This window comes from Trichosurus vulpecula, chromosome 8, assembly GCF_011100635.1.
Source record: "Trichosurus vulpecula isolate mTriVul1 chromosome 8, mTriVul1.pri, whole genome shotgun sequence".
Classification (NCBI taxonomy): Eukaryota; Metazoa; Chordata; class Mammalia; order Diprotodontia; family Phalangeridae; genus Trichosurus; species Trichosurus vulpecula.
Genome location: NC_050580.1, coordinates 54805608 through 54831434, shown reverse-complemented (window position 1 = coordinate 54831434; position 25827 = coordinate 54805608). Strand labels below are relative to the sequence as shown.

The 25827-nt window shown below is 37.0% G+C and overlaps 1 protein-coding gene across 2 annotated transcripts in view; it reads left to right on the top strand.

Moving 5' to 3' along the window:
• The window catches only part of MICU1 (mitochondrial calcium uptake 1), a 271707-nt gene that overhangs the window by 105189 nt on the left and 140691 nt on the right, over positions 1-25827 (top strand). The window contains exons 6-7 of one of the 2 annotated variants that reach the window (XM_036734250.1): positions 12206-12211; positions 13303-13417. In XM_036734250.1, coding sequence (XP_036590145.1) covers positions 12206-12211; positions 13303-13417 — 121 coding nt within the window. The remainder of the gene's footprint in view (positions 1-12205; positions 12212-13302; positions 13418-25827) is intronic. The other variant, XM_036734251.1, reaches the window with a different exon arrangement.

The window sequence follows — 25827 nt, the reverse complement described above, 5'->3', positions numbered from 1 at the left end:
GAAAAGTCTGTCCCCAGTGAACCTTCCCAAACATTCCCCTGGGGGGGGGAAGTATTGACTAAAACCTTAAGTTTCCTTTGGAGGGAAATTAGGAATTTCCTTTTCTTTTCACTGGGCTTTGCAGGTAAAATAAAAAATATTGTTTTGTGTTCTTTTTCTGTCCCAGGTTCTTAAATGTTGTAATGTGTTGTAATTTGTATTTATACATGTATATGTGTATATAGAGAGTTTGTTTCTTGATTTTTAGTTTTTTGGTTTTGCTTTTTTATGTAATCAAACATTCCCGATTTTTTTCCTTTCCTTTTTCTAACCTTTCTTCCCTCTGATCAGGATTTCTGGCAGGTACTGACTCATCAGCATGTTCTTTCCATTAGCCTGTGCTCCAGAGAACGTAGTTATGCTTTGGGCGTAAAAGGAAGAGTGCATGCTAATTTCCTTCCCCTGCTCCCTTCTGAGTGGTTCACTTCATGTCACTTTTAATTGATGTTTTATCTTGAATAGAGACAATTAGAACATTGAGTGAGTCCTTGAGAATATAGTAGCCAACACAATTGAAAAGGCAACTTTAAACATATCTAGGAAGGAAGTTTTGTGCAAAGAAAAATATCTGTGCTGTATCCATTAATATTTCTGAAGAAATAGTTTCCTTAGGTAGTTCGTATAGGCAATTGGCAGTCTTTCATTTCTGGCCAGAGGAGGCTTTAGGCAGTAGGACGTTAGTATTCTGAAAAGGAGAGTCGAACTAACTGCTATCATGATAAAAAAATTTTTTTTTTAATCCACTAGATTGTGATTTTAAGGACTAGGGCTGAGTTATTTTTCATCTCTGTGTCCCTATTACCCAGTACAGTTTCTTACATGTTGTGGGCACTTACATGTTTGTTAGTTTGAATCCAGCAATGGCCACCTTACAGGAAAAAAATCTATGTTTTTTTGTTCGTTTTTAAGTGTCAAATTAGTAAAACAAAAGAAAGCTATTGCTTAGCTGCCTGAAGCCCTATAAATTGGTCTGGAACCTGTGAGTAGGAAAAGCCAGAGAGCAGATGGAGAGAGCTGTGAAAAAAGAGCATGGTAGAAACCTTCACTGTTTAGAAGGCTATAGCCACAGACATATATATTGCAAGAGGGTCAGTCCCTCTGGCAACACTTGGAAGGTGCAGACATATCAGGTGTCTTCAATTCATGTTTAGTACCTTGTATGTTATATCCACAAGTGCTGCGCTCAAGAAAACAGAAATCACCTAGGGAAGCTGGATCATAAAAGCCCAAATAATGACATATAATAATTTTGTGGTTCTATATAAAGAGTTCTTAATCTGCTATGTGGGCCGTTAGTATAACACAGAATAAAAATTGTATCATGTTTTGCCATACCATGAGATCAGAGCTAACCTCTATTAATAGTAGCCCTTAAGTCAGCTGGCTTTATTCAGATGAGTGAGTAACACTGAGTAGACGCAGGAAGAGCTCTCGATGTAACTTGATAAAATCATCTTTAACTAGTAAAATGGATTGATGAAACATCTCATCTTCAAACAATATCATATTTTTGGGGCCCTAAAAATTGGAATTTATGGAGATAGGAATTCATTTAAACTCTGTGACAATAGTGTTATCACAATTTTTAACACTAGAAAGCCTTATTTTCAAATCATTATGGTAGCCCTTCATCTAAAGGAAAACAAATCAGATGAGAAGCCATAACTACTAACTTAGGAAAGATACTGCTCTTTTATTAGTACAATTTTAAACAAGCACATGAGCTTAGTTTGCATTAGGTAGCTGTGTGCTTTCTATTTATAGCTATTATGTACTAGGATCTGAATATCCAAAATATCTTAAAACCTTTACCAAGAATTGGGCACTGTTTCCCTTGAAGCATAATTTTTCAAATAATGAGCCACTCAGTCAGAAATTCATGTGTGTGCTGACTGCATAAATTTAATTTTATGATTAATTACATTCAGTTTTAGTTATAATTACCTATTATCTAAACCTACTAGGGTGCTACCTTGTAGCAGTCAGTTACATGACAATAGCAGCAGGCAGGTGACCAGGACCAGCTGACCCTACTTGGTTGATTAGGTACAGAAAATTTGTTTAAAAAAATCTCAGGAAGATCATATTTGGCTCTTTGGCTGCTTGTTGGACACCCTGGCCCTGGCACCTACAGCATGGTATATTAAGAGGTCTTAATGCACCTGTAGGCTACTGGGCAAGTAAGGGAATCCTGTATTTAAGCACTGATTGAGTACTGAAATATGGATATGAATTGGATGGATAAATATGCAAAATTTGATCTCTTCCTTAGGTAAAAACAAAACTCACTTTGAAGTGATATGTCAAAATTGCTGTCTTTCAGAAGAAGAACATTAAATGCTCCTCTTTAGTCTTCTTTGAAATACAAACTCAAATTTAAATTGAATTTGTGGGACTTAGAGCTTAGAGTGCATGCAAGAAATTGAAATAGATAGCAATACTGAAATTTTCCTGTAGTTGGACTCCACAAAAGAAGATAGCCTAAATTAATTTGTAAAGCTACACTCTTTTATTAGGTGTGCTTTATTAATGCCCAGAAATAGATTGGGAACCCAGATGTGCACTTGGTTCTTTTAACCATAAAAATTGTTTTACATGCAGCCAAAAAATGCTGCTTCTCTAACCTAGAGCCCTGGGTAGCAGTGAAAACTTTTTTATCTAGATTTTAATCCGTAGGAATGAGAGAGCCATTCTTTACTAGAGGTACTACCAGTTTGTTTTGAACTATGTTATAGTCAACTATGACATGTGCCCCTTTAATCATGTTAAAATTCAAACTAAGTATTACTGCATTCTCAAGGATCTCTTGTGAATTGCTTAAGAGTCTTGAAACTTGAAAAATATTTTAAAAAATTTTTCTTTGTAAAAGGAAGTGGGGGAAGAGTTTTCTTGTATTGCCTTCAATGAGTATAAATCTTGGTAACACATCTGCATCTTTTGGACTGCTATAGGTCCTTACATGGAGCAGTTAATTTCTAGGCTGTCCCCAGATCAGGCTTTCCTTGCTTGCTTTTATTGCAGGGACTCCTCCTTTGCATGCCCAATCCCTACTGCCTGTGGAAAGTAGAGGATTGTTAGGGGAGGAGGGGAGTTTCTTTTCCATTTGTGGTATAGAATGCCAATCTTGTGTTTCAGATGCAGCTTGTTACAAATGGTGATGAATATTTATTGTGTTGCTGGGAGGAACATCCATAAATGTGTTTCTAGTCTCTGGGTACCACTGCTACTAACCAATCATGGCTTTAGCCCCCACTTTCACTTGATCTTTAAATTCCAGAAGCAGCTTAATTGTAAGGTGCTCCAAAGGGAGGTTTAAAATTCTTGTTTTTTCCAAATATTAAAACCAGTAGGCAGCAGGGTAATTTGAAGTTTTATTGCTTCCAAATGTGAGGCTAACTAAGCTCATTGGGTTTTGTCGTTGTTGATATATAAACATGACCATGCATTTTAATGCTAATCTGTGCATGTTTAGTCTTTTTATCACAAACATTAGTTTACAATACAATGTGACATGAAAAAAATGGGTCCCAGAGTAATTTCCATCATTATTTTAGCAAAAAACATTTAGGTGAGTTTTTTGTTCACCCAAATCAAACTTTGTGAAAGCGATATAAAACCAGCATTCAGTTGATCAAATCACAGGAGGTAGAGGCCTTGGAATATTATAGAGTACCTTGGAGATCATCTTGTTCCTCTTCATCATTTGACAGAAGGGGAAACTGAGGAATAAAGAGAACAAGGAGCTTCTTAAAAGTTGCACAGAACCAGCATTCGATCCAGGTGCCCTGGCCCCAAACCCTGTGTTTCTTTTACTTCCTCATGAGGCCTCTAATTCAGCTCACTGTATTTTAATGATGTCACTTCTTCACTTTGCCAGTTTTGTCAATGCCTGACATGTTAGAGGTGAGTTGTATAGACAGACTTATGGCTGTCTGTTCCAGATATTTAATGAGAAGAGTTCTTGCTGACTCATATTTGTTTCTCTCTAGTTGGATGTAGCTTTTCGTTCCAAACTCAATTCATTACAAACTCCACCAGTTGCAGATTAGCCATTGACATAATTCTGGAAGCCTATGATGACTGCCAAAAAGCATTTACAAGACTGTTCTGTAAGTGAGAACTGTATCAAAAATGCTTATACAGCATTGCACACTGTGATCCATTAAAAGTTATATGGAACCACATCATTGGCTCAAGCCTTGTTCTTCAGTTGCAAGGGAAACTTGCTTGATGCAGTTAGAGGGAAAAACCAGAGGGCTCAGAGTCTGGGGTGGGGGTGGGGAGTTTGGGGAGAATTACTGGAGGAATAGTAACAAACATTTCTCATTGGACAGCTCACAGTTTTGTTGTCTCTTTAGCTTGAAGAAGACTCAGTCCCACCTAATACTGAGATTTCATGTTACATTTAGCATTATATATTCATGCGAATGTGATTTCCTCTTATGGATCTGATAATACCTCATGACGATACTATGAGATAGAAATAGATCATAATTATAAAATGAAGTGTTCTCTTTGGGCATCAGTGTTATTATCAGTAAAGTTATTTGTGTATATTTTTCTTACTATCAAAGCAACTGCCTCTATTTAAACATTGTACTTTAAATACGCTTGAGTGTACAATGTATAGTCATTTATCAAAGGAAAGATGAATACTTAATCCTAACTTTTTGAGTATCCTGCAAAGCCAAAAAGTGGTCAGAATTAGCACTAAGAAGAAAATTGCTTTTGGTCAGAGTGAAGTTTAGAGTATGATGAGCATATTGCCCTATCATAGTTTGTTTTATAACTCTCTTTATTCTGTCCAGACTGAGAGTTTGTGTGAGAGTGAGAGAAATAAGGCATCTCAAAGCTCCATTAATTAGGAATATACCACAATTAAACTTTTTTTCTGTTGCCTCTAAAACAACCTTGTTCCAGTTTTTGGGGAGAGTGATCCATTTTTTCTGTTAGAAGCAGCTAGTTAGTGCAGTTGATAGAGTACTGGGCCTAGGTAAGGAAGACATCAATTCGAGTCTAATCTCATGCACCCACTAACTTTGTGACCCTGAAGAAGTCACTTAAATTCTGTCTGCCTCAGTTTCCTCATCTGTAAAATGGACATAATAAAAATACCTAACTCACAGAGTTGTTATGAGGTTCAAATGAGATAATATTTATAAAATATTTAACACATAGCCTGGCACATAGTAGATGCCATGTAAATATTTGTTTCCCCTTCTCGCTTCCCCCACTCTGCAGAATTTTGTTGGGTTGGATGGTGTATAATTGCTTAGGGTTGGTAACTTTTGGGATCTTTAACATATATTTGTGTACCACATAATCACTGAAATATGAGCATAAATTGTAAGGATACACTTAATGAATTGTGTTTTCCTTTCCTTCAGATGAAAATATTGTCATTTTGAAATAATGTGTCAAAATTCCTTTCCTAAAGAAGAAAATTAAATACTTTTCATTAGTCTGTTTTTGTTTTTGAAGTACAAATTCACTAGCACTTGAGGGATTTAGACAGACTGTAAAATGCATATAAATAATGAGGAACAAATGTCAGTGTGGAATTTTTCCCACAGTGTGAAACTACAAAGAAAGATAGCCTAAATTAATTTGTGAACTCATATCCTTCAGTTTTGCTTTATGAAACAACAGACACCAAGCATGGTACAACACAGAAAGATGACTGGTTCGAAATCAGAGGACCCACTGTGCCATTTAGTGCCTGTGAACTTTGGGCAAGTCACTGAACCTCTCTAGGCCTCATTTCCTCATCCATAACATGAGAAGGTTGGGCAGGAGAGTACTGCAGGTCTCTTCTAGCTTGAACTCTGTGATCCTGCGACCTCCGTGTTTCCTTATAACTCAGGATCTATGATTCCATACCTTCTGATGTTCCTGCTACCTTTAAATCTATGGTTCTTGACATACTCTGATCTTTTAATGATAAATATTGTTTTGCAGGCAACCTAAAAATCTACTTCTGAAGCCTGTAATTCTGGGTAGTAAGAAATTTGTTTTATTTAAAACTTGAAGAAGAGGAAGAGTTAAAAAGTTTAATTCTTGGTTGATGGTTGTTTTAAAAGTGTAAATATTCTGATTCTTCTTTCTCCAAAGATCCCAGAAGGAAAGAATGATTTTATATTCTAAGTGGCTTTTATGGTTAGTTCAGGGAGGTACTTAAGTTATTTGAAGCATAGCAATTGTGGAACCAAAAACACATTTGCAAGTCATGGCTACCAGTTACATCCTTATCCTTGTAAATGTATTCTACTGGTCCTAAGGAGGCCAAGCACAAATAAATACTTGGATCAGCAGAAATCTATCAACAATTCTAGAAAAACAAATGTTACTGATAGGATTTATTAGCAGCATCTTAATATGTCCACGTAAGTCTTAGAGCATTGATAGCATGATGGTACTCTTGTAGATTTTGCTATTTATTTGATACTTAACCTAAGAGAAACTAATGCTATATAGTATAAAGCAGTTCATATCATTAGCTGGATCCTTTTGGGAAATTTTAGTTAGTGTTTACTTTGTGTTGGGGCCAGAGTTTTGCGTACCATAGAGTGAAATTCTTTCTAAAGCCATGTTTTAATGTTTAAAACAAGTCAAGCCCATGGCTAGTTCATGTCTGCAGTTAGCAGAGTATGAGTAACATTTGTTTTCTCTTTTAATGTTTTAATTTTATTATTTTAATTTTTTCAATTATTAAGCACAATTAAGCAAAACAGATTCTCACATTGGTCATTTCCAAAAATGTATTTCTTATTCTGCATGTTAATCTGTCATGTCTTTATCATGATATGGGTAGCATCCTTCTTTATTAGTCCTCTGGAATCTTAGTTGATCATTTAGTTAATTAAAGCTCTTAGTCTTTCAAAATTGTTCATTTTTATAACACTAAGTTATAGTATGAATTGTTCTTTTCTTTCTGCTGACCACTCTGTATTAGTTCAACAAGTCTTTCCATGTCTCTTTGAAACTATCTGCTCATTTCTTAAGAGTATGGTAGTATTCTGTGACATTCATATACCACAATTTGTTCAGCCCCTCCCCAATACATAGACATCCTCTTAGTGTCCAGTTATTTATCATCACAAAAAGAGCTCCTGTAAATATTTTGCACGTATCTTCTTTCTTTAATCTCTTTGGGTTATAGGTTTAGCAGCCCACCAACCAAGATACAACCAAGAGCTATAGAAATACAACTACAAAATGTTAGTGTTTTGTTTTGTTTTTACAAAAATATACACCAGCCTAAATACTTAGAGAAATATTACTTATTCAGTGCCATAGCAATCAAGCTATCAGTGGATTACTTTGTAGATGTAGAAAAAAATAATAACAGAATGTACACACAATGTACACCACAAAAGATCAAAAATTTCAGTGACAATAATGAAAAAGTGGAAATAAAGAGGGCCTAGCTGTGCCAGATGTCAAACTATACTACAAACAGTAATTCTCAAAGTAGTTTGTGAGAGAGAGAGAGAGAGAAAGAGAGAGAGAGAGAGAGAAGAAAGAGAGTTTGGGAGAGAGAGAGAGAGAGAGAGAGAGAGAGAGAGAGAGAGAGAGAGAAACAGAGAGAGAGAGATCAGTGGAACAGGGGAGGTATATAATATATAGAAGCAAAAGAACCTAGTAGTCTAGAGTTCAATAAACAAAGACCCTGTTATTGGAGTCAGCACTCATTATTAAAGTAAAACTACTGGGAAATTTGTATCACAATATGAAAGAAATTAAGTTTAGATTTAATACTTCACACCTTACCCCAAGATAAGCTCTAAATGTATATGTGACCTAGATGTAAAAGGTCACATCATAAACAGTCTATAGAAAGAGGAAGAATTCTTGCCCAAACAAGGGGATAGAATATAAAATAGATAATTTTGATTACATAAAATTAAAAAGTGTTTACACAAACAAATCTAATAGAACTAAGATTAGGAAGGAAACAATGAACTAGGAAAATTTCTTGCAGCAGATTTCTCTAATAAAAGCCTCATTCTCAAGCTATATGAGGAACTAATTCAAATGTATAAGAATAAGAGCCAGTCTCCCAATTCAACATGATTTAAAGATATGAACAGGTACTTCTTAAGGGAAAACCCAGGTTATCTATAGCCACATAGAAAAACTCTCCAAATCACTAATAATTAGAGAAATGCAAATTAAAGTGATTCTGAGGTTCCACCTCACACTCATTAGATTGGGGAAGATGACAAATGTTGAAGGAAATGCAGGAAAACAGGCACGTTGTGATACACTTCTGAAGTTGTGAATGGGTCCAGCGATTCTGGAAAGTACTTTGGAATTATGCACAAACAGTTACTAAACAAAGCAGGCATACTCTTTAACTCTTGTTTCCTTGAACTTGTATTTTAACATCTTTTAGGCTGTTGAATAAGTTTCGTTAAACCATCCCAAATTGCATCATACTTTGCATTTTTAAGAAAAGTGTTTTTCAATAAGCTCAACAGAAATGCAATTGATAAATGCCATTGTTCTAAATGTGCTACACAGAAAGCCTGAATTCTGAGATTCAACTAAGTGGAATGGGGCCTCAATAAAATATGACTGTATTTGAATGTTATAGCCATAACACCTTCTTAATTTACATGTTCCCTTTTAAGATTTGGTTAGCAGTTGAAACCTTTAGTTAAACATATGTAGTTTTGGTTGAATCAATCTCAAAAGTATATACTGGATACCATGGTAGTACCAAGTACTGGACTAGGAAATTCAGTCCCCTTCATGACATTGTTTTATTTAGAAAATCGTCCCACGCCTTCTTAGGCTACCTAGGTCAGTGTTGTTAATAAAGCTTTAAGGATACTTGCTTTCTCTGTCATACATTTGTTTTTTGTTTCCTCTATGATAGATATTATTGTTGTTGCTCTTGTTCAGTCATGTCCTAGTCTTTGTGACCAATTCTTCATGACGGTGTACGGGATTGTCTTGGTAATGGTACTAGAATGGTTTGCCATTTTCTTCTCCATCTCATTTTACAGATAAAAAAAAATGAAGCAAAAAGTGACCTGCTTAGGGTCACACAAATAATAAATGCCTGAGGCTGTATTTGAACCCATGTCTTCCTGACTTCAGGTCCAATTCTCTATCCTCTGAGCCACCTAGCTGCTTCCTTGTTAAGTATTAGCAGGCTCTTGAACTAAAAATCAAGTCCCTTAGAATGGGTTTATGAATTATTTCATAAATCTGCTGTGAACTTAAATTATCTTTCATAAAAATGGCTACCTCTGAGCAGTAAGGAAAAATGCACATCATTTTTAGTCCACTGAGTTTTGAAGCTTTTATTGAAGCTTGCCTGGAACTCTCTTCAGAGGTGTACATCAAACTGGATCTCTCTTAGAACAGAAAAAGGGACAGTGTCTACTGTTTAGCTATTTTGTCCCCCAAGACACTGAGAAAAAATATTTTCCCATGAGCTCAGTCCTTCACTACTCTTTTTGTAATTTTTTTTTTGTCATTCTTGGTCTGTACTTCCCTCACCTTGAAAACTGAGGAAGTATATATCAAAACTACAAGAGATGGTGTGGATTAAGTGTTAGTGACACTTTGCTTAGAAGCCAAGAAAGCTTTACAGATAAAGAAAAATAGATTTTTAATAAAGAGAGAATTTGCTCTTAATTTTATGGCTTTTATGCCCCACAGACTTCATAGAATTTTAAGAAATTATAAAATTTGTTGTACTCTCTGAGTTATTTTGGATCTATTACACACACACACACACACACACACACACACACACACACACACATTCATACTTTTGTTTTGAACCACTAAGAAGCTTTGAAGTTGAAAAAATATCCAAATATACCTTTCTCAACTTCCCAGATACCCAGTTTCATCATTCTTAGTTTCTTAAAGTACATTTTATCCATGATCAAACTCAAAAGTTACAATTACTCTGTGCTGATTTGAGGAAGTAATCTATGACAGATTCATCTTACTAATTTCAAAAGTCTAGCCAAGAAGCAGCCATATGGCACAAAATAATCTGGAAATTGTGTTTCTTTCTTGTAAGCAAGGATAGGATTTTTCCTCTTTTTTTCCTTTCTTCTCTATTCTAGTAGATCTGTTAGACTAGGAATACATTCTTTAGCTTTGAGCAGTCTAAGAGAATTATTTTTACAACAGATTTTATGTCTGTGCTAGTAATATCTATGATGAATTCCAAGAATTATTTTTATCTTTTCAGGCATTCATCAGGGATATTTACAAACTCTTGAGGGTGATAGATGCCTTATAAAATGCTTTGTATTTACTAGCCAGCAAAGTATTTTGTTTACTGTCTGGCTGATGCAAAAACAACAGGCACAATTTAAATGATATTTATTACAATTAATTTCCACATTAAAATACTCCCATAAAATTCTCTCTGCCCCCAAAAGAAGTAACTTAACAATGTATGTGAGAAAGATTGTGGCTTTATATATCATTAAAATTATATATCATTGAATAGAGAAATTGTAGGACAGGATGTGTGCCTACAACTTTTCTTTTTATAGTGCCTCTCATAAACAAAATGCAAAAATGTTGTTTATAAGTTAGTAATTATAATCAAAAATGAAACTTGTTGATTTTCACTAAGTGAAAAATTGCTGGATATGCCTCTAATGTCATCAGTTACCTAGAAGTTGAAACAGTAAAATTATTTTCAGATCGAATTCATTTTCTTTTAAATTTATTTTAAAAAATAAAGTAGCTGACAGATTTAAAACATTTGATTATATTATGTTTTTTTTCTTGGAAAATAACTGACAATAGGACGGTGGGGGTAAAGATCGAGAGTTAGTACAATATAGCTCTGACACATGATAGAAATCAGCATGCTATCATTGTCTGACACTTTGCTTGCAATTATTAATTTTTCTTTTCATTATGTTAAGTCAATTCTGTTAAAAAAAAAACTTAAGAGACTACATTCCCTTGTTAAAGTTGTTCCAAAGGAGAGAGATTTAGATACCATTTTGTTATACAAAGACTTTTGCTGTCATGATATTTATCAAAATGATATTTATACTTTATCTTCTGAGAAGGGGGATGAACAAGTTGATTATTAGACTAGGAAACAAAAGTTGTGATTTCTTTATCTTAATTCCATCCTGTTTTCCTTTTCACTTTGACCTTGGGTAAATCCTTTAATCTCTGTATCTCTGTCTTTTTTTTTTAAGGAGGAATGGGAAGGAATAGAGCTAGTAATATTTTGCTTTTAGAAACTGTGATCTTGTTTGTAGGATATATTGTATATATTTACGTATGGGCAGCTAGGTGGTACAGTGGATAGAGTGCCACTCCTGGCGTCAAGGAGTTGAATCTTCCTGAATTCAAATCTGGCCTGAGACACTAGCTATGTGACCCTGGGCAAGTCACTTAACCCTGTTTGCCTGAGTTTTCTCATCTGTAAAATGAGCTGGAGAAAGAAATGGCAAATCATTCCAGTGTCTTTGCCAAGAAAACCCCAAATGAGGCCACAAAGGGTCAGACATGACTAAACAGTAGCAAAATATATTTTTGTATGTATGTATATGTATAATTGTATAAACTAGATAATTCTTGTACATTATTTAACAGCGTGTAGACAGTTTCTTCAGGGCATACAAGCGAAATATTAATATACTTTGTTTCCCTCCTACTTCTTTATCTCCAAATAAATGTCCTTTTGCAGTGTACTTGCTAATTTGAGAGTTTTATTCATTCATATTTTGAAGGATATAAGCCTAAATATCCCACCAAAAAGCCTTTCCACTTCAGGCTTCTTTCAGTTCTCCCATTTTCCCCAAACTTCTATTTGATATTTTTGTAGAAGAGCCAGTATGGAATAGCTTACTTACTTAAAATGGAAATTGTTAGACTGTTTTTCATCCTTCTTTCTGTTAGTTAAAAGAACTAATCTTTAGACTTGGGTACAAATGAAATGAGAGAGAACATATCCCCAAGGGATGCCAGCCACTAAAGCCGAGGTGCTCCTGTGCTGCCACTGACCTTGTATACATGCTCTTTAGAGGTTTCCCCACATCATCCTTCCCTTCTGGAAGGGTAACCATTCACATTGACACACTGAAGCTTCCTGCACTTACTTTCATTTGATTGGTTAACCACTTTTCTTTCCTTTATCTTGTATATATGATGGGATCCCCACTAGACCGAGGTAACCCATGGGTCAGTTGTATAGCTGGCTGTTTGGCCTGATGGTGTTTGTTGGTTTGGTTTCCTGAAACTCTTCCCAAGTTTATGCTTGTATTGTGCTCTGCTTATATGTGCTTGCATGACTTAATGTGACTTTAATTGCACTTAGTTTCTTTAACGTTCTATGTTATTTTGATATCCCCATTTATGATAAGTTCTTGCATAGCTACATTTTTTTCCAACACAGATGAAACAGTACCTCGTCTAACCCTGATGGATCCTTTTCAGTATTTGAGGATGTAAAGGTATAAAGTCATCAAGCGAACTCTGACTTGGCTCAGAAGTGAGAATACAGAATAGATAAATAGCAATTTGGTTCAGTAACCCAGAGGAATGTGGTAATGAGGAAAGCCCAAAGGGCCAGTAGTGACAAATAGCCTTAACTCTTTGCTCAGCCAAAAGGTATGTTTGTCTTGAGTAAAAGCTAAATTTTTAGAGAGTCCTTCACAGAATGACATCAATCAAAGGTATTAATCATGATAAAGCTCAGTCCTAATAAAAAATAAAGCCCCAAACGTAGCAGGCACACTTTATTTCAGATTCGCCCTTGGATAATATATTTTGCTGTTTTACAAAATGAATGTCCATTGGAACATTAGATAAAAACCTTAATAACTAAGTATATCAGGAATTAATTTCTGGGCTTCTGTGAATAAGAGAGCAGCAAGGTACTTGAGATGGGAGACTCAAAAAGATCTTCTTAATGTCCTTTGTTTTATTACCTTCATCACCTCTATAGGAAGAGGGTAAATTCTGTTTAGAAACAAAACACACATAAATCCTTGCTTGAGCCAATATGTTTGTCAGAACTACTGACATGTTGGGACTCCTTTCAATTTTCTAGCTCCACATTATGTCTAATTTGATGCTCAAAAGTGCCTTGTAATTTCTGTATTCTTGAAGGCTGTAAAGGATCCATTGATTTAGAATGGCCTTCAAGAATGTGCTTATGAGAAGTAGCTTGAAGTCACTATGTAAACAATGGCTCCTTTCTTATTGTTCATTGACTAATTTGTTATCTTCTTTCTTTGGGGGGTGCTGGAACATTTCTAGAAGTTATCTCAGGAACGAGAGAAATTTGCTGATGAAGGCAGCATATTTTACACACTTGGAGAATGTGGACTCATCTCCTTTTCTGACTACATCTTCCTCACAACCGTCCTTTCTAGTAAGTATAATTGTTTCTTGATTTAAAAAATTATCTTTTGGAGGTATAGGCAGAAGAAGAACGGGGGGGGGGGAGAAAGAGTGGACTATATTAATTAATTAAGGGCAAGGGAATAAATACGCAGCCCCTACTCTGTGCTAAGCCCTGTGCTTAGCACTTTTTACACACATTTTATCACTTGGTCCTCACAACAACCTGCAGGTTAGGTGGTTAATATTATCTCCATTTTACAGTAGAGGAAACTGAGGCAGAGAGAGGTTAAGTGACTTGCCCAGGATCACACAGTTGATAAGAATCTGAGGCCGCATTTACTCAGGTCTTCCTGATTCCAAGTCTAGCTCTCTATCAGTATTGTGCCACTAGTTGGTTCTAAATAAGTGAATAAGTTTAAAAGTTTATTGTTTTTCCTTTTCTGTTTTGGAGTTCTTTACTACTACATGGATCTACATTACAGCAAGAGAAAGAAAAGGATACGGAATTGAGGTTAAAATGAAAAACAAAACATCCAGCAAAGAATCCTTGGAAGCTTCAGTTAAGATAATCGCAGTAGACTGCAGCTCTGTCTGCTAGCTGGAGACGTTTCATATTTCTGTCTGTAGTCTCCCTTCCTATAATGGCCTTTTCAGTAAAACCCCAATTCCACTTTCAAAAAGCAGAAAAGTAACTCCATAGTTTAACATGGTTCACATCCCCTTGTGCCTCATGTAGGCGTATTTTGAGCTCTTTTAACTCCAAATTTGACCCACGGAAAATACAGATTTTTTTTAAAATTTATTAGTCTGAGTGTTATTGTGGGCTTTCCTGTGTATAGAAATTCCATCTTACAAAATGAAAGCTTTTAAGGTATAAAGAGGGAAACAAAGTGAATATTCTTAGCTTTATCCTATTTCTTTAATTAACACTATATTACAATCTCTCTAAGCAGGAGAAGAGTTCATTTAAAATTCAACTCAAATTTTTAAAAGTAATGTTTGCCTGTATGTTTAATGGTGCATGACAAATCTCTGTTACTTCCTCTGTTCAGCCACCCTTCCACCCACACACTGCACTCACCATGCCTATTACATGCAAGGTACTATGAGAGGTGTTACAGACAATACAAAAAATTAGAAATCATATTTCCCATCTTCAAGGAGCTTATGGGCCTGCATTTATAGTCATGTGCTCAGTGCCTGAATGAACTCACTAGAACTGCTCCAACATTAGTAGAAATATTGCATTGGACCAGGGTGAAGCTGTGAAACAAGGCAGTTAAAAAGAGAGCACATTTGAGATCTTAAAATGTGTCATTTTGCACGTACCATGGGAATGGAGTGTTTCATGTCACATTTGAAAAAATCTATAATTAGTCCTGTTTTAAGTGCCAGAATTGTGGTCATGGGGAAAACTAGTTTATGTGTTGTGCATATCATTTTCATGTGTAGTTCATACTGATAATAAAATCCCCAACAGAGAGGCAACATGGCAGTAGAAATCAGGAGACCTGATTTTTAGTCCGTACTTTCCACCAGCTAACTCGAAGTATGACTATGGGTAAATTGCTTCAGTTCTCTGGGTGTTAACTTTCTTTATGAATGAAAGAGAATGACTAAATGATCTCTAAAAAGCTTTGAAATCTCTGGTTCTTTATCCCTCAGATGCCTAGGCCCCTCTACATCCAAACAGCCCTTGTTATCTTCACATTATCTGACTGTTCAAAGTCATTAGCTTAGAGGTTTCAAATACATGTCCTTTAAAACATAAGAGTAAAATGACAGAACATTTGCCATACATTGAACATTTTCAAGATTCCTGCTATCCACAAAGCACTGTACTGTGCATCATAAGCAGAATATAAGGCTAGTTTCCTTATAGCTAATCCAAAGCAAATTAAGCCAACTTGAATTTTTAGCTATTTATGTCATATTATGAAAAGTCCCTGCAGTGTTGATGTCTTTAGTCTACAGATGGTGCCAGTAAAAGTTAGAGAATGTGTCTTTTCCAGTGGAACCATTTCCTTCCATCCAAGCATGATTCATGATGTTAACTCAGGAATGTGCTTTGTTCTGTTCTCTTTTCTTCCTTCTTCATACATCCTATTGGTTGACATCTACCTCTGTGATTCATATAGTTTCTGGCAGACTGGCATGTAAATTTTTACAGCAGGAGTTAAAGAAAGCAATGACAACTAGAATTTTCAGTTCAGTCCAAGTGTATTTTTCCTTCAGCAGTCGGAACTGTGAACGTTGTCAGATGTGAATCAGAAAACTACCCAAGAGAACAACCACATCCCAACTCATTGGAGGGGAAATGAAGAGCTCACTAAATAGTAATAGTTTTTCTAAGGACCCTTAACATTCATAAATAATAGTCTCCACTCTATAAATAATAGTCTCCACTCTAAATAATAGCCTTTACTTCCTCTTTCACTCAGTTTTCAGCTCGTTGTAGTTTGGATTCCGACCTCATTCTCCTGATAATGCCATGCAAATTACAAGTGATCTTATAATTGTCAAATCTGGTGACCTCAAGTTCTCATGATTTGAACTATACAGAAGATTACTGGAAGAGCAGGAACACCAATTAGTAGATTCTTACTGTTGTCCAGCTGAGAGGTGACAAAAGCCTGAACTGTGAGGAAAGAGAAGGATATGCTTGTGAGAAATATTGTGGAAGTAGAATTAATAATACTTGGCATTTGATTGCATATGTGGGTGAGAGAAAGTGAGGAGTTGAGAACGATACAGAGATTTTGTATCTGAGTGACTCAGAGGATGGTAGGGCCCTCATCAAGAAATAAGGAATTTCAGTGTGGGCTTAGAGGAAAAGGTGATGAGTTCTGTCTTGAGCTGTGCTGAGTTTGAGGTGTCTCCAGGACATCCAGTTCTAAATGCCAAATAGGCAGTTGGTGATGTGGGACTGGTGCTCAGGGAATGACAAGGACTAGCTATATAAGATCACAGATATAAAGCTGAAAGGGACCTCAGGCAATCCAGGCTAACCCCCTTATTTGACTGGTGAAGGCCTGAGACTTGGAGAGATTGAGTGAGTAGCCTAAGTTCACATGTATGTGGCAGAGGTGGGATTCAAATTTGTATCCTCTGACTCCATATCCAGTATTCTTTCCACTAAGTCATCTGCATAAAGATAAGAGTTACACCTATGAGCAAAGAGAGCAGTTTTAGGTTACTGATAATGTCAGATGCTAGATTATAAAGGTTTGAGGAGTGAGTGATAGGAAAAAAAATGGAGGCAGCAAATGTAGACAGCTTTCTCTGGGGAGGGCTTTTTAAGGATGAGTAAGATATAGGCATATTTGAAGACAGCAAAGAAGGAACTAGTAGATTAGGAAAGAGTGAAGATTAGGGAAGTAGAGGGATAATTGTGGGGGTAATAAGCCAGAGATGGAATCAAGGGTGCCAGTAAGAAGAATTGTCTTTGGTGGGAAGGACCACATCTTCATTTGAAATGGAAGTAAAGGAAGAGGAAATGGGGAATACTGCTAAGCAGTTTTTGACGAGGAACATGAGAGAGAAGGAGCTCAAGGAAAATGGACTTTATTTTTTCATTAATAAGCCAAGAGGGTGGGGAAGGGATGGTGTGGGAGACTTGAGAAGAGATTCCAACAACTGCCATAGGGAATGCGATAGAGAAGCAATTAGAAATAAAACAATTAGGGGCAGCTAGGTGGCACAGTGAGTAGAGCACTGGTCCTGGAGTCAGGAGGACCTGAGTTCAAATCCAGCCTCAGACACTTGACACATGTACTAGCTGTGTGTCCTTGGGCAAGTCACTTAACCCCAATTGCCCTGCCCCCCCCCAAAGAAATAAAACAATTACCTTGCTGCAGTGAAGACCCATCTAAGTTGAGCTTAGATGAACATAAATTTATATTGGACCCAATTAGGATGGTGGCATGGCTTTCTCTAATTCATGGAAGAGAGAGGGGGTATTTGTCTGAGGCAACTCTCTAAGACTTTAAGTTACAGAGAAGTCTGAAGGGGTTGCCACATCAGGGATTCCTTACACTGATAAAATCAGAGGTCTGAACAAAAATAATAAATTAAATGAATGAATGAATGAAAAGGAGATATGTAGTATCAGCAGTTTAATTTCAAACCTTGACAGATCTCAACACCAGCTAGCGTTAAACTGAGCCAGATAATCTTGCTAATAATAAGCTTTAGGAAAAAAAAGGTTTGCTCATTAACCAGATACAGGTGAATATCATTCATATACAAGAGGTGCTAACAACTACAATCTCTGGAAAATGTAAAATTTGTTCAGTTCATAATATGATCTGGAGTTTGGGTTTAAGTCTTTAAGAGTTTATGAAATTTGTCTTATCATTTTATTCATATATAAACCAACTAAATTTATAAGCTTATAGACTAATAGTATGAAATTAATCCTAGAAGAAGAATGTCTAATTATTACTATTAAAGTGTCTAATCCAGATTACACTAAGTTTTTTTCTTACAATTTATTAACATTCTTACTAAAGTAGCCACAGAAAAATTGAAACCAGATAAAAATACAATTTTATTTACAGTCATGTTCCCAGAGCTTTAAAGTTATTATCATAGGCCTACTGAAATTTCTCTCACGTTTGATTCCCTCTTGGGTTTTCTTTGGAATCTATAGAAAAAATGAGAGATACTTCCTTATATGTAGATAGTAAAGGCCCACTGTATATTTAAGCATCATCTCATGGATTTGGTTAGTTATCCCCTAGGTGATGCTTTCAGGTATCTAAAGCTCTTTAAGTTTATAAAGCAATTTCCTCGAAATAGTCCTATGGTGGATAGTATTCATGCCATCATCCTCATTTTGTAGATGAGGACACTAAGTTCAGGGCAGCTGGGTGGTACAGTAGCTAGAGCTCCTGGACCTGAATTCAGATCATGCCTCCCATACTTAATAGCTCTGTGTCCCTGGACAAGACCTGTAACCACTTCAGCCTCCGTTTCTTCATCTGCAAATGGAATTAAACAGTACCTAACAGACAGAGTCATTGTGAGGACCAAATGACGTAGTGTATGTGAAGCTCTTTGCAAACCTTCAGGCACTACGGAAATCCTAGTTATTGTTGTGACTGTTCTTATTACTGCCTCTGGTTGTGCAGTTAGTCAGTGTCAGAGCCAGGATCCAAACCTGTGTCTCCTAATCATGAGTCTGGTACCCTTCTGCTATATGTTCCCTGTGTCACTGATCAAATAATTTTCAAAAATACATAATACTTCCTGCATCTCTCTTTCTAATTAGTACTAGAAGGGGGGATTTATTCTGGCCTCCTGACCATAGCATTGTTGTTGTCAAGAGATTTTATAGCACTTAGTTGAAATCAAAGTGTTTGTGGCTTCCATTGTTAAGTTTGGTCAGAGTAATGCAAGTATTATTCAGGGCTAATGAGGTTTTTTATAAAACATTTACAAGGCTATCAGTAGAAAGCTTATAACAGCATATTTGAGGCCCTTCCAGATCACAGAACCAAAGTTTGGAAGGACATCGGAGGCCACCTAGGAAACCTGTGCCTGAGCACAAACCCCTCCTACACTAGACCCCCAGAGTGGACATCCAACCTTTGCTTGCCAATGTTGGTGAAAGCCAACTTGCTTCCCTTCAGGGCAGCCCATTCCCCTTTAGGATAGCTCTAGTTATTAGGAAAATTATTAGAAAAAGCTTTAGTTATCACTTTTTCTGTAAGGGGTTCAGGGGTGAATAAGAAGTAAAGAAAACCTTGCTATGACTTGATTAGGTGTTGACCACATAATACCTTTCCAGATGAGCATTATCCATAAGCACTAACCTAAAATTAAAAGAGAAAGACAGAAAATTAATGATAATTTTTTACACTGCAGCAGTCAGTGTGTGTGAGCTATTTATTTTGAGTTACAGAGATACTCTGTTGCTTATTGTAAGTTAGGTATAGTACTGCTTGCAGTAAAGAAAATTAAGTCTGTCATTGGGTTTCATTTACTAATAGCTTCTTACTCTGGCACAATCTGCAGCTGTAATTAATTCACTGCTATTGTGGAAAATATAGTCTGTTCAGAGACAATAAAGTAGTGCTTTTAAGCACATCAAGAATTCACAGAGAGTATTAAATGCAGTTCCAGCTAGATGACTTAGAGAACACCATATCCCTTTTGGATGGTCCAGCTGCTCCCTGATTTAAAGAATTTAAGTCTTCGCATCATCAGCCAGACTAAAATTTTGATTTAGAGGAAGCTAGGAATCAGTTTAGTGTTTAGCTCTCATATATCTCTTATGCTACAAGATCAAGAAATTTTTATTTTATATAGAAGGAATTTTATCCTCAAGCAATAAGGGTTTTTGAGTAGTTCTGAAGTTGGCAGAGGGAAAGGAGAGAAATTATTAAATTAAGAACAATTTAACAAGAAAATTCTAGCTTAAGAGAAAAATAAGCTATGTAACAGTATTTCAGTAAAATTCCAAAACAGAGGTGTCCAACTCAAATAGAAATGGGGCCACTAATTCATACATAAGGATCTCTGAGGGCCACATATTAACTTAGTTTTAATATGTTATATTATCAGTGTTTTCGTGTATTTTTAATTATTTTGTTAAATATTTCCTAGTTACGCTTTCATCTGGTTTGGATTGCACTGGGAGTGCTGTGGGTCATGTGCTTGACATCCCTGCTCTAGAACATATTTGATAAAGCAGTGGGTGGTGAACAACCAGAACAGTCATGATCCCCAAAAGCTACCATAGCATCATCCAGAACAGGCCATGCCAAACAAACCCCATTTCTTGTCTGATAGTATCTTCAGATAGGTAGATGGGAGAAAAGGTATGGGTACTGTTTAAATAGCACTGAGCAAAGTTTCTGAGGCTGTTTTGTGGAAAAAATAGAGTAAAATGGGCTAGAGAACAGGTAGGTGGATTCAGAATGGGCGGAAGGGCCAGACCCAAAGATTAGTCATTTAATAGTTCAATTCACCTTGGAAGGAGGTCTTCAGTGGAGTACCTCAGGTTAAGCAGCTTGGTCCTAAGCTGCTTAAGATTTTGATTTGGATGAAGGGACAGAAGCCATGCTTATCAAATTTACAGGTGACACAAAACTAGCAGGCATAGTTATCACAATAGATTACAGAGTTAGGATCTTAAAAGTGTTCGAAATGGATCCAAAAAAACTAAATGTAAAGTCGTATACCTGGGTTCAAAAAATCACCTTCATAGATAACCAGTGGCAGAGGCATGGCTAGACATACATTCATCCGAAAAAGATGTGGGGGTTTTAGTGGGCTACAAACTCAGTTTGAGACAATAGTGTAACATGAAGCCTTGAAAGCAAAATGTGATTGCTTCCCACCTCTTGGGGAAGAAGTGATGGACTAGAGGTGCAGAATGAAACATTTATTTTCAGACGTAGTCAATGAGTGAATTTGTTTTGGTTGGCTATACTTATTTATTACAAAGTAGGGCTTCTCTTTGAGGGGAGGAAGTTATGGGGGGAATCACTAGATAGTGATTGTAATGAAAAATAAAAGAAAGCGCTAATGAAATTAAAAATACACAGAAGCAAACACAAGTAAGTTTGGTGAGTGACACAGACAGGGAAGTTTGTTATAATCATGTTAAATTTAATGTACTTTAAGAAACTGTATGTTGCAGAAGTTCATACTTTAATATATGAGTATCTTTTTCCTTTTCTTCTTTGTATATTGAAATGTTCATGTTTTAGTAATGGTTGTCAAATTCAGAATAAAAAAGGAAATTGAAGGAAAAAAAAACAAATGCAGTCTTAGGGTGCTTTAAGGAAAGAGTTTCACAGTTAGGGAGGTTTTAATTAAGCTTTCTCTCCTCTGGCCAAAATATGTGGAGTAGTGTGTTCACTTCTGAGCTGTGCCATTTTAGGAATTAAAATTGATAATCTAGTTAATGTCCACAGGACTTAGACCAAAATGGTGATGGGTCATATAAGGATTGGCTGAAGGAACTGAGAGTGGAGTTTAGTTTAGAGAAGAAAAGTGTTTAAAAGATCATGATAGCTCCCTTTGAGTGTTTGAAGAAATGTCGTAGAGAAGATGGATTAATGTTCCATTTAGCCCTGGAGGACAGAACTAGGAGCAGTGGATAGGTGAAGTGGGATGGGTTACCTCAACAGGTGACATCTTCTTCTCCACAAATTTTGGACTCCTCTTTGCCTTGCCTTCAAACAAATGCTACATGACTCTAGGATCATAGATTTGGAGAAGGAAGGGACTTAAAGACCATCTAATCCACCTTTCTCGGAAGAACTAGGACCTAGACAGGTTAAGCAACCTGTCCAAAGTCATACAGGTGTTAGGTAACAGAGACATGATTTGAATGCAGGTCTTTTGCCTCCAAGTCCCTTTCCACTGGGCAACACTGCCTATCATTTTTTGGCTGCGTTGTAAAAGGGATTCTTATTTAGATCCACGTTAGGCTAGATGACCTCTGAAGTCCCTTCTTTTTTAATTTTTTTTAATTTATTTAATATATTTAGTTTTCAGCATTGATTTTCACAAGAGTTTGAATTACAAATTTTCTCCCTATTTCTGTCCTCCCGCCCACTCCAAGATGGCATATATTCTGGTTGCCCCGTTCCCCAGTCAGCCCTCCCATCTGTCACCCCACTCCCTTCCCATCCCCCTTTCCCTTCTTCTCTTGTAGGGCAAGATAAATTTCTATGCCCCATTGCCTGTGTATCTTATTTCCTAGTTGCATGCAAAAACTTTTTTGTTGTTGTTGTTTTTGAACATCTGTTTTTAAAACTTTGAGTTCCCAATTCTCTCCCCTCTTCCCTCCCCACCCACCCTCTCTAAGAAGGCAAGCAATTCAACATGGGCCACATGCGTATCATTATGTAAAACCCTTCCACAATACTCATGTTGTGAAAGATTAACTTATGTTTTGCTCCTTCCTAACCTATCCCCCTTTATTGAATTTTCTCCCTTGACCCTGTCCCTTTTCAAAAGTGTTTGTTTTTGATTACCTCCTCCCCCTGTCTGCCCTCCCTTCTATCATCCCCCCTTTTTTATCTTCTTCCTCCTTCTTTCCTGTGGGGTAAAATACCCAATTGAGTGTATGGTATTCCCTCCTCAGGTCAAATCTAATGAGAGCAAGATTTACTCATTCCTCCTCACCTACCCCCTCTTCCCTTCCTAGAGAACCGCTTTTTCTTGCCACTTTTATGCGAGGTAATTTACCCCATTCTATCTCTCCCTTTGTCCCTCTCTCAATATATTCCTCTCATCCCTTAAATTGATTTTATTTTTTTAGATATAATCCCTTCATATTCAACTCACCCTGTGCCCACTGTCTGTATATATATACACATACATACACATACACCTACATATGTACATACATAGATACACACATATGTATATATATGCATACACATATATATATGCATATTCCTTTCATCTTTCCATGTAGGAATGTAAACAAAACAGTTCAACTTTAGTAAGTCCCTTGCAATTTCTTTTTCTTGTTCTTTTTCTTGATTACCTTTTCATGCTTCTCTTGATTCTTGCGTTTGAAAGTCAGATTTTCTATTCAGCTGTGGTCTTTTCACTGAGAAAGCTTGAAAGTCCTCTATTTTATTGAAAGTCCATATTTTGCCTTGGAGCATGATACTCAGTTTTGGTGTGTAGGTGATTCTTGGTTTTAATCCTAGCTCCATTGACCTCCGGAATATCGTATTCCAAGCCCTTCGATCCCTTAATGTGGAAGCTGCTAGATCCTGTGTTATCCTGATTGTTTTTCCACAATACTCAAATTGTTTCTTTCTGGCTGCTTGCAGTATTTTCTCCTTGACCTGGGAGCTCTGGAATTTGGCGACAATGTTCCTAGGAGTTTTCTTTTTGGGATCTTTTTGAGGAGGCAATCTGTGGATTCTTTCAATTTATATTTTACCCTCTGGCTCTAGAATATCAGGACAATTCTCCTTGATAATTTCTTGAAAGATGATATCTAGGCTCTTTTTTTGATCATGGCTTTCAGGTAGTCCAATAATTTTTAAATTATCTCTCCTGGATCTATTTTCCAAGTCAGTGGTTTTTCCAAGGAGATATTTCACATTGTCTTCCATTTTTTCATTCCTTTGGTTCTGTTTGATAATATCTTGATTTCTTATCAAGTCACTAGCTTCCACTTGCTCCAATCTAATTTTTAAGGTAGTATTTTCTTCAGTGGTGTTTTGGACCTCCTTTTCCATTTGGCTAATTCTGCCTTTCAAGACATTCTTCTCCTCATTGGCTTTTTGGAGCTCTTTTGCCATTTGAGTTAGTCTATTTTTTAAAGTGTTGTTTTCTTCAATATTTTTTTCAGTGTTTTTTTGGGTCTCCTTTAGCAAGTCTTTGACTTGTTTTTCATGGTTTTCTTGCATCATTCTCATTTCTCTTCCCAATTTTTCCTCTACTTCTCTAACTTGCTTTTCCAACTCCTTTTTGAGCTCTTCCATGGCCCGAGACCAGTTCATGTTTTTCTTGGAGGCTTTTGATGTAGGCTCTTTGACTTTGTTGACTTCTTCAGGCTGTATGTTTTGGTCTTCTTTGTCACCAAAGAAAGATTCCAAAGTCTGAGACTGAATCTGAGTGCATTTTCGCTGCCTGTCCATGTTCCCAGCCAACTTACTTGAGCCTTGAGTTTTTCGTCAGGGTATGACTGTTTGTAGAGCAAAGAGTACTTTGTTCCAAGCTTGAGGGGCTGCGCTGTTGATTTCAGAGCTCTTTCTATACAGCCAGTTCTGCCACACCAGCAGTCCTCCTTCCCCAAGAACCACCAACCTGGACCTGATGCAAATCTTCAGCAGGCTCTTCACTCCTGCTCTGATCTGTCACTTAATTCCTCCCACTAGGTGGGCCTGGGGCCGGAAGTAACTGCAGCTGTAGTTCTGTAGCTGCACCACCCCCGCTGGCCCTGGGGCAGTGGCCAAACTGCGAACTCTGTCCCCTGCAGCTTTTCCCACTAACCTTCTCTGTTGTCTTTGGTGTTTGTGAGTTAAGAAGTCTGGTAACTGCCATAGCTCACTGATTCAGGGTGCTAGGGCCTGTTCCACCCGGCTCCCTGTCTAGTTGGTCCTGCCGCCGCCCACGCTGAGCTCCGCTCCCCTCTGCTCCGTGCCCGATAGACCTCATGCAGCGACCATCCAGGCTGTCCTGGGCTGGATCCCTGCTTCCCTCTGCTATTTTGTGGCTTCTGCAGTTCTAGAATTTGTTCAGAGCCATTTTTTTTAGGTTTTTGGAGGGACCTGGTGGGGAGCTCACGTAAGTCCCTGCTTTCCAGCCGCCATCTTGCTCAAGTCCCTTTTAATTCTAAGATTGTGTGATTCTGTGGTCCTGTACTTGGGAAGTTGATTTTTATTGAATTCAGATTTAAGACTTTGCATTTACCCCTTGTTAAATTTCATCTTAGTCATTTTAGCTTAGTTGTGGCCTTTCCAAATTTTCTTTGGATCCTGACTTTGGGATTCACTGTGTTGTCTCTTCTAGCTGTTTTTGTATCACCTGAAAATTTGATTAACATGCCATCTTTGCCTTTATTCAGATTGTAGATACAACTGTTATGCAGCTCAGGACCAAACACCAGTCCTCAGGGCACTGCACTAAAGACTTCCTTCCAAGTCTAAATTAAACTATTAATGACTGTCCTGACCCAAAGATTATCCTACCGTCCTTAATTCATGTTAACTGCTGTGTTGCTTAGACCATAACTCTTCATCTTTTTCAAAAGAAGACTATGAAGACTTCGTCAAATCTTTTGCTAAAATCTAGGTAAATGATCTTTCTGTAGGATTCCTCTGATGTACCAGTATAAGACCTCCATTTTTTAAAAAAGAAAAGGTTAATCTTGCATGACTTGTTCTTTATGAAGCCATGTTGGCTTCTTATAATCAATCCTTTTCTTGATGTTAACTAAGTATCCTTTTAATGATGCCTTCTAGATCCAGCCGTGTAAAGTCTAACACACTGACTTATGTTTGCGTACTTGATTCTTCTGTCTTTGTTCAAAATTGGGCCATTTGCCCTGCTCCTGTCCTGTGGTACCAATCTCACCCTCTATAATCTTTCAGAGATCACTGAGTAGCTCATTACTCACATTGGCCAGTTCTTTTAGTACTCAGGGATGTAGTCTGTCCAACTGGACTAGTCAAGGAAAGTAGCTTCTAACTCGTCTCTCTGCCTCCAGCTACTCCCCTCTCTAATTCATGCTCCACAAAGCTACTAAATTGATATTTCTAACCTACCCAGTTTACTTACTTGCTTCAGTAGTTCCCTTTTGCCATTAAAGTAAAATATAAACCTCCTCTGTTGGAAATCCCTTTGTAATCTGACTTGAACCTGTCATTGTAAGCTAATTTCACATCACTCTCCATGCACTAACTTCACATCACTCTCCATGCACATATGCATGTATTTTGGCTAAACTGTCCT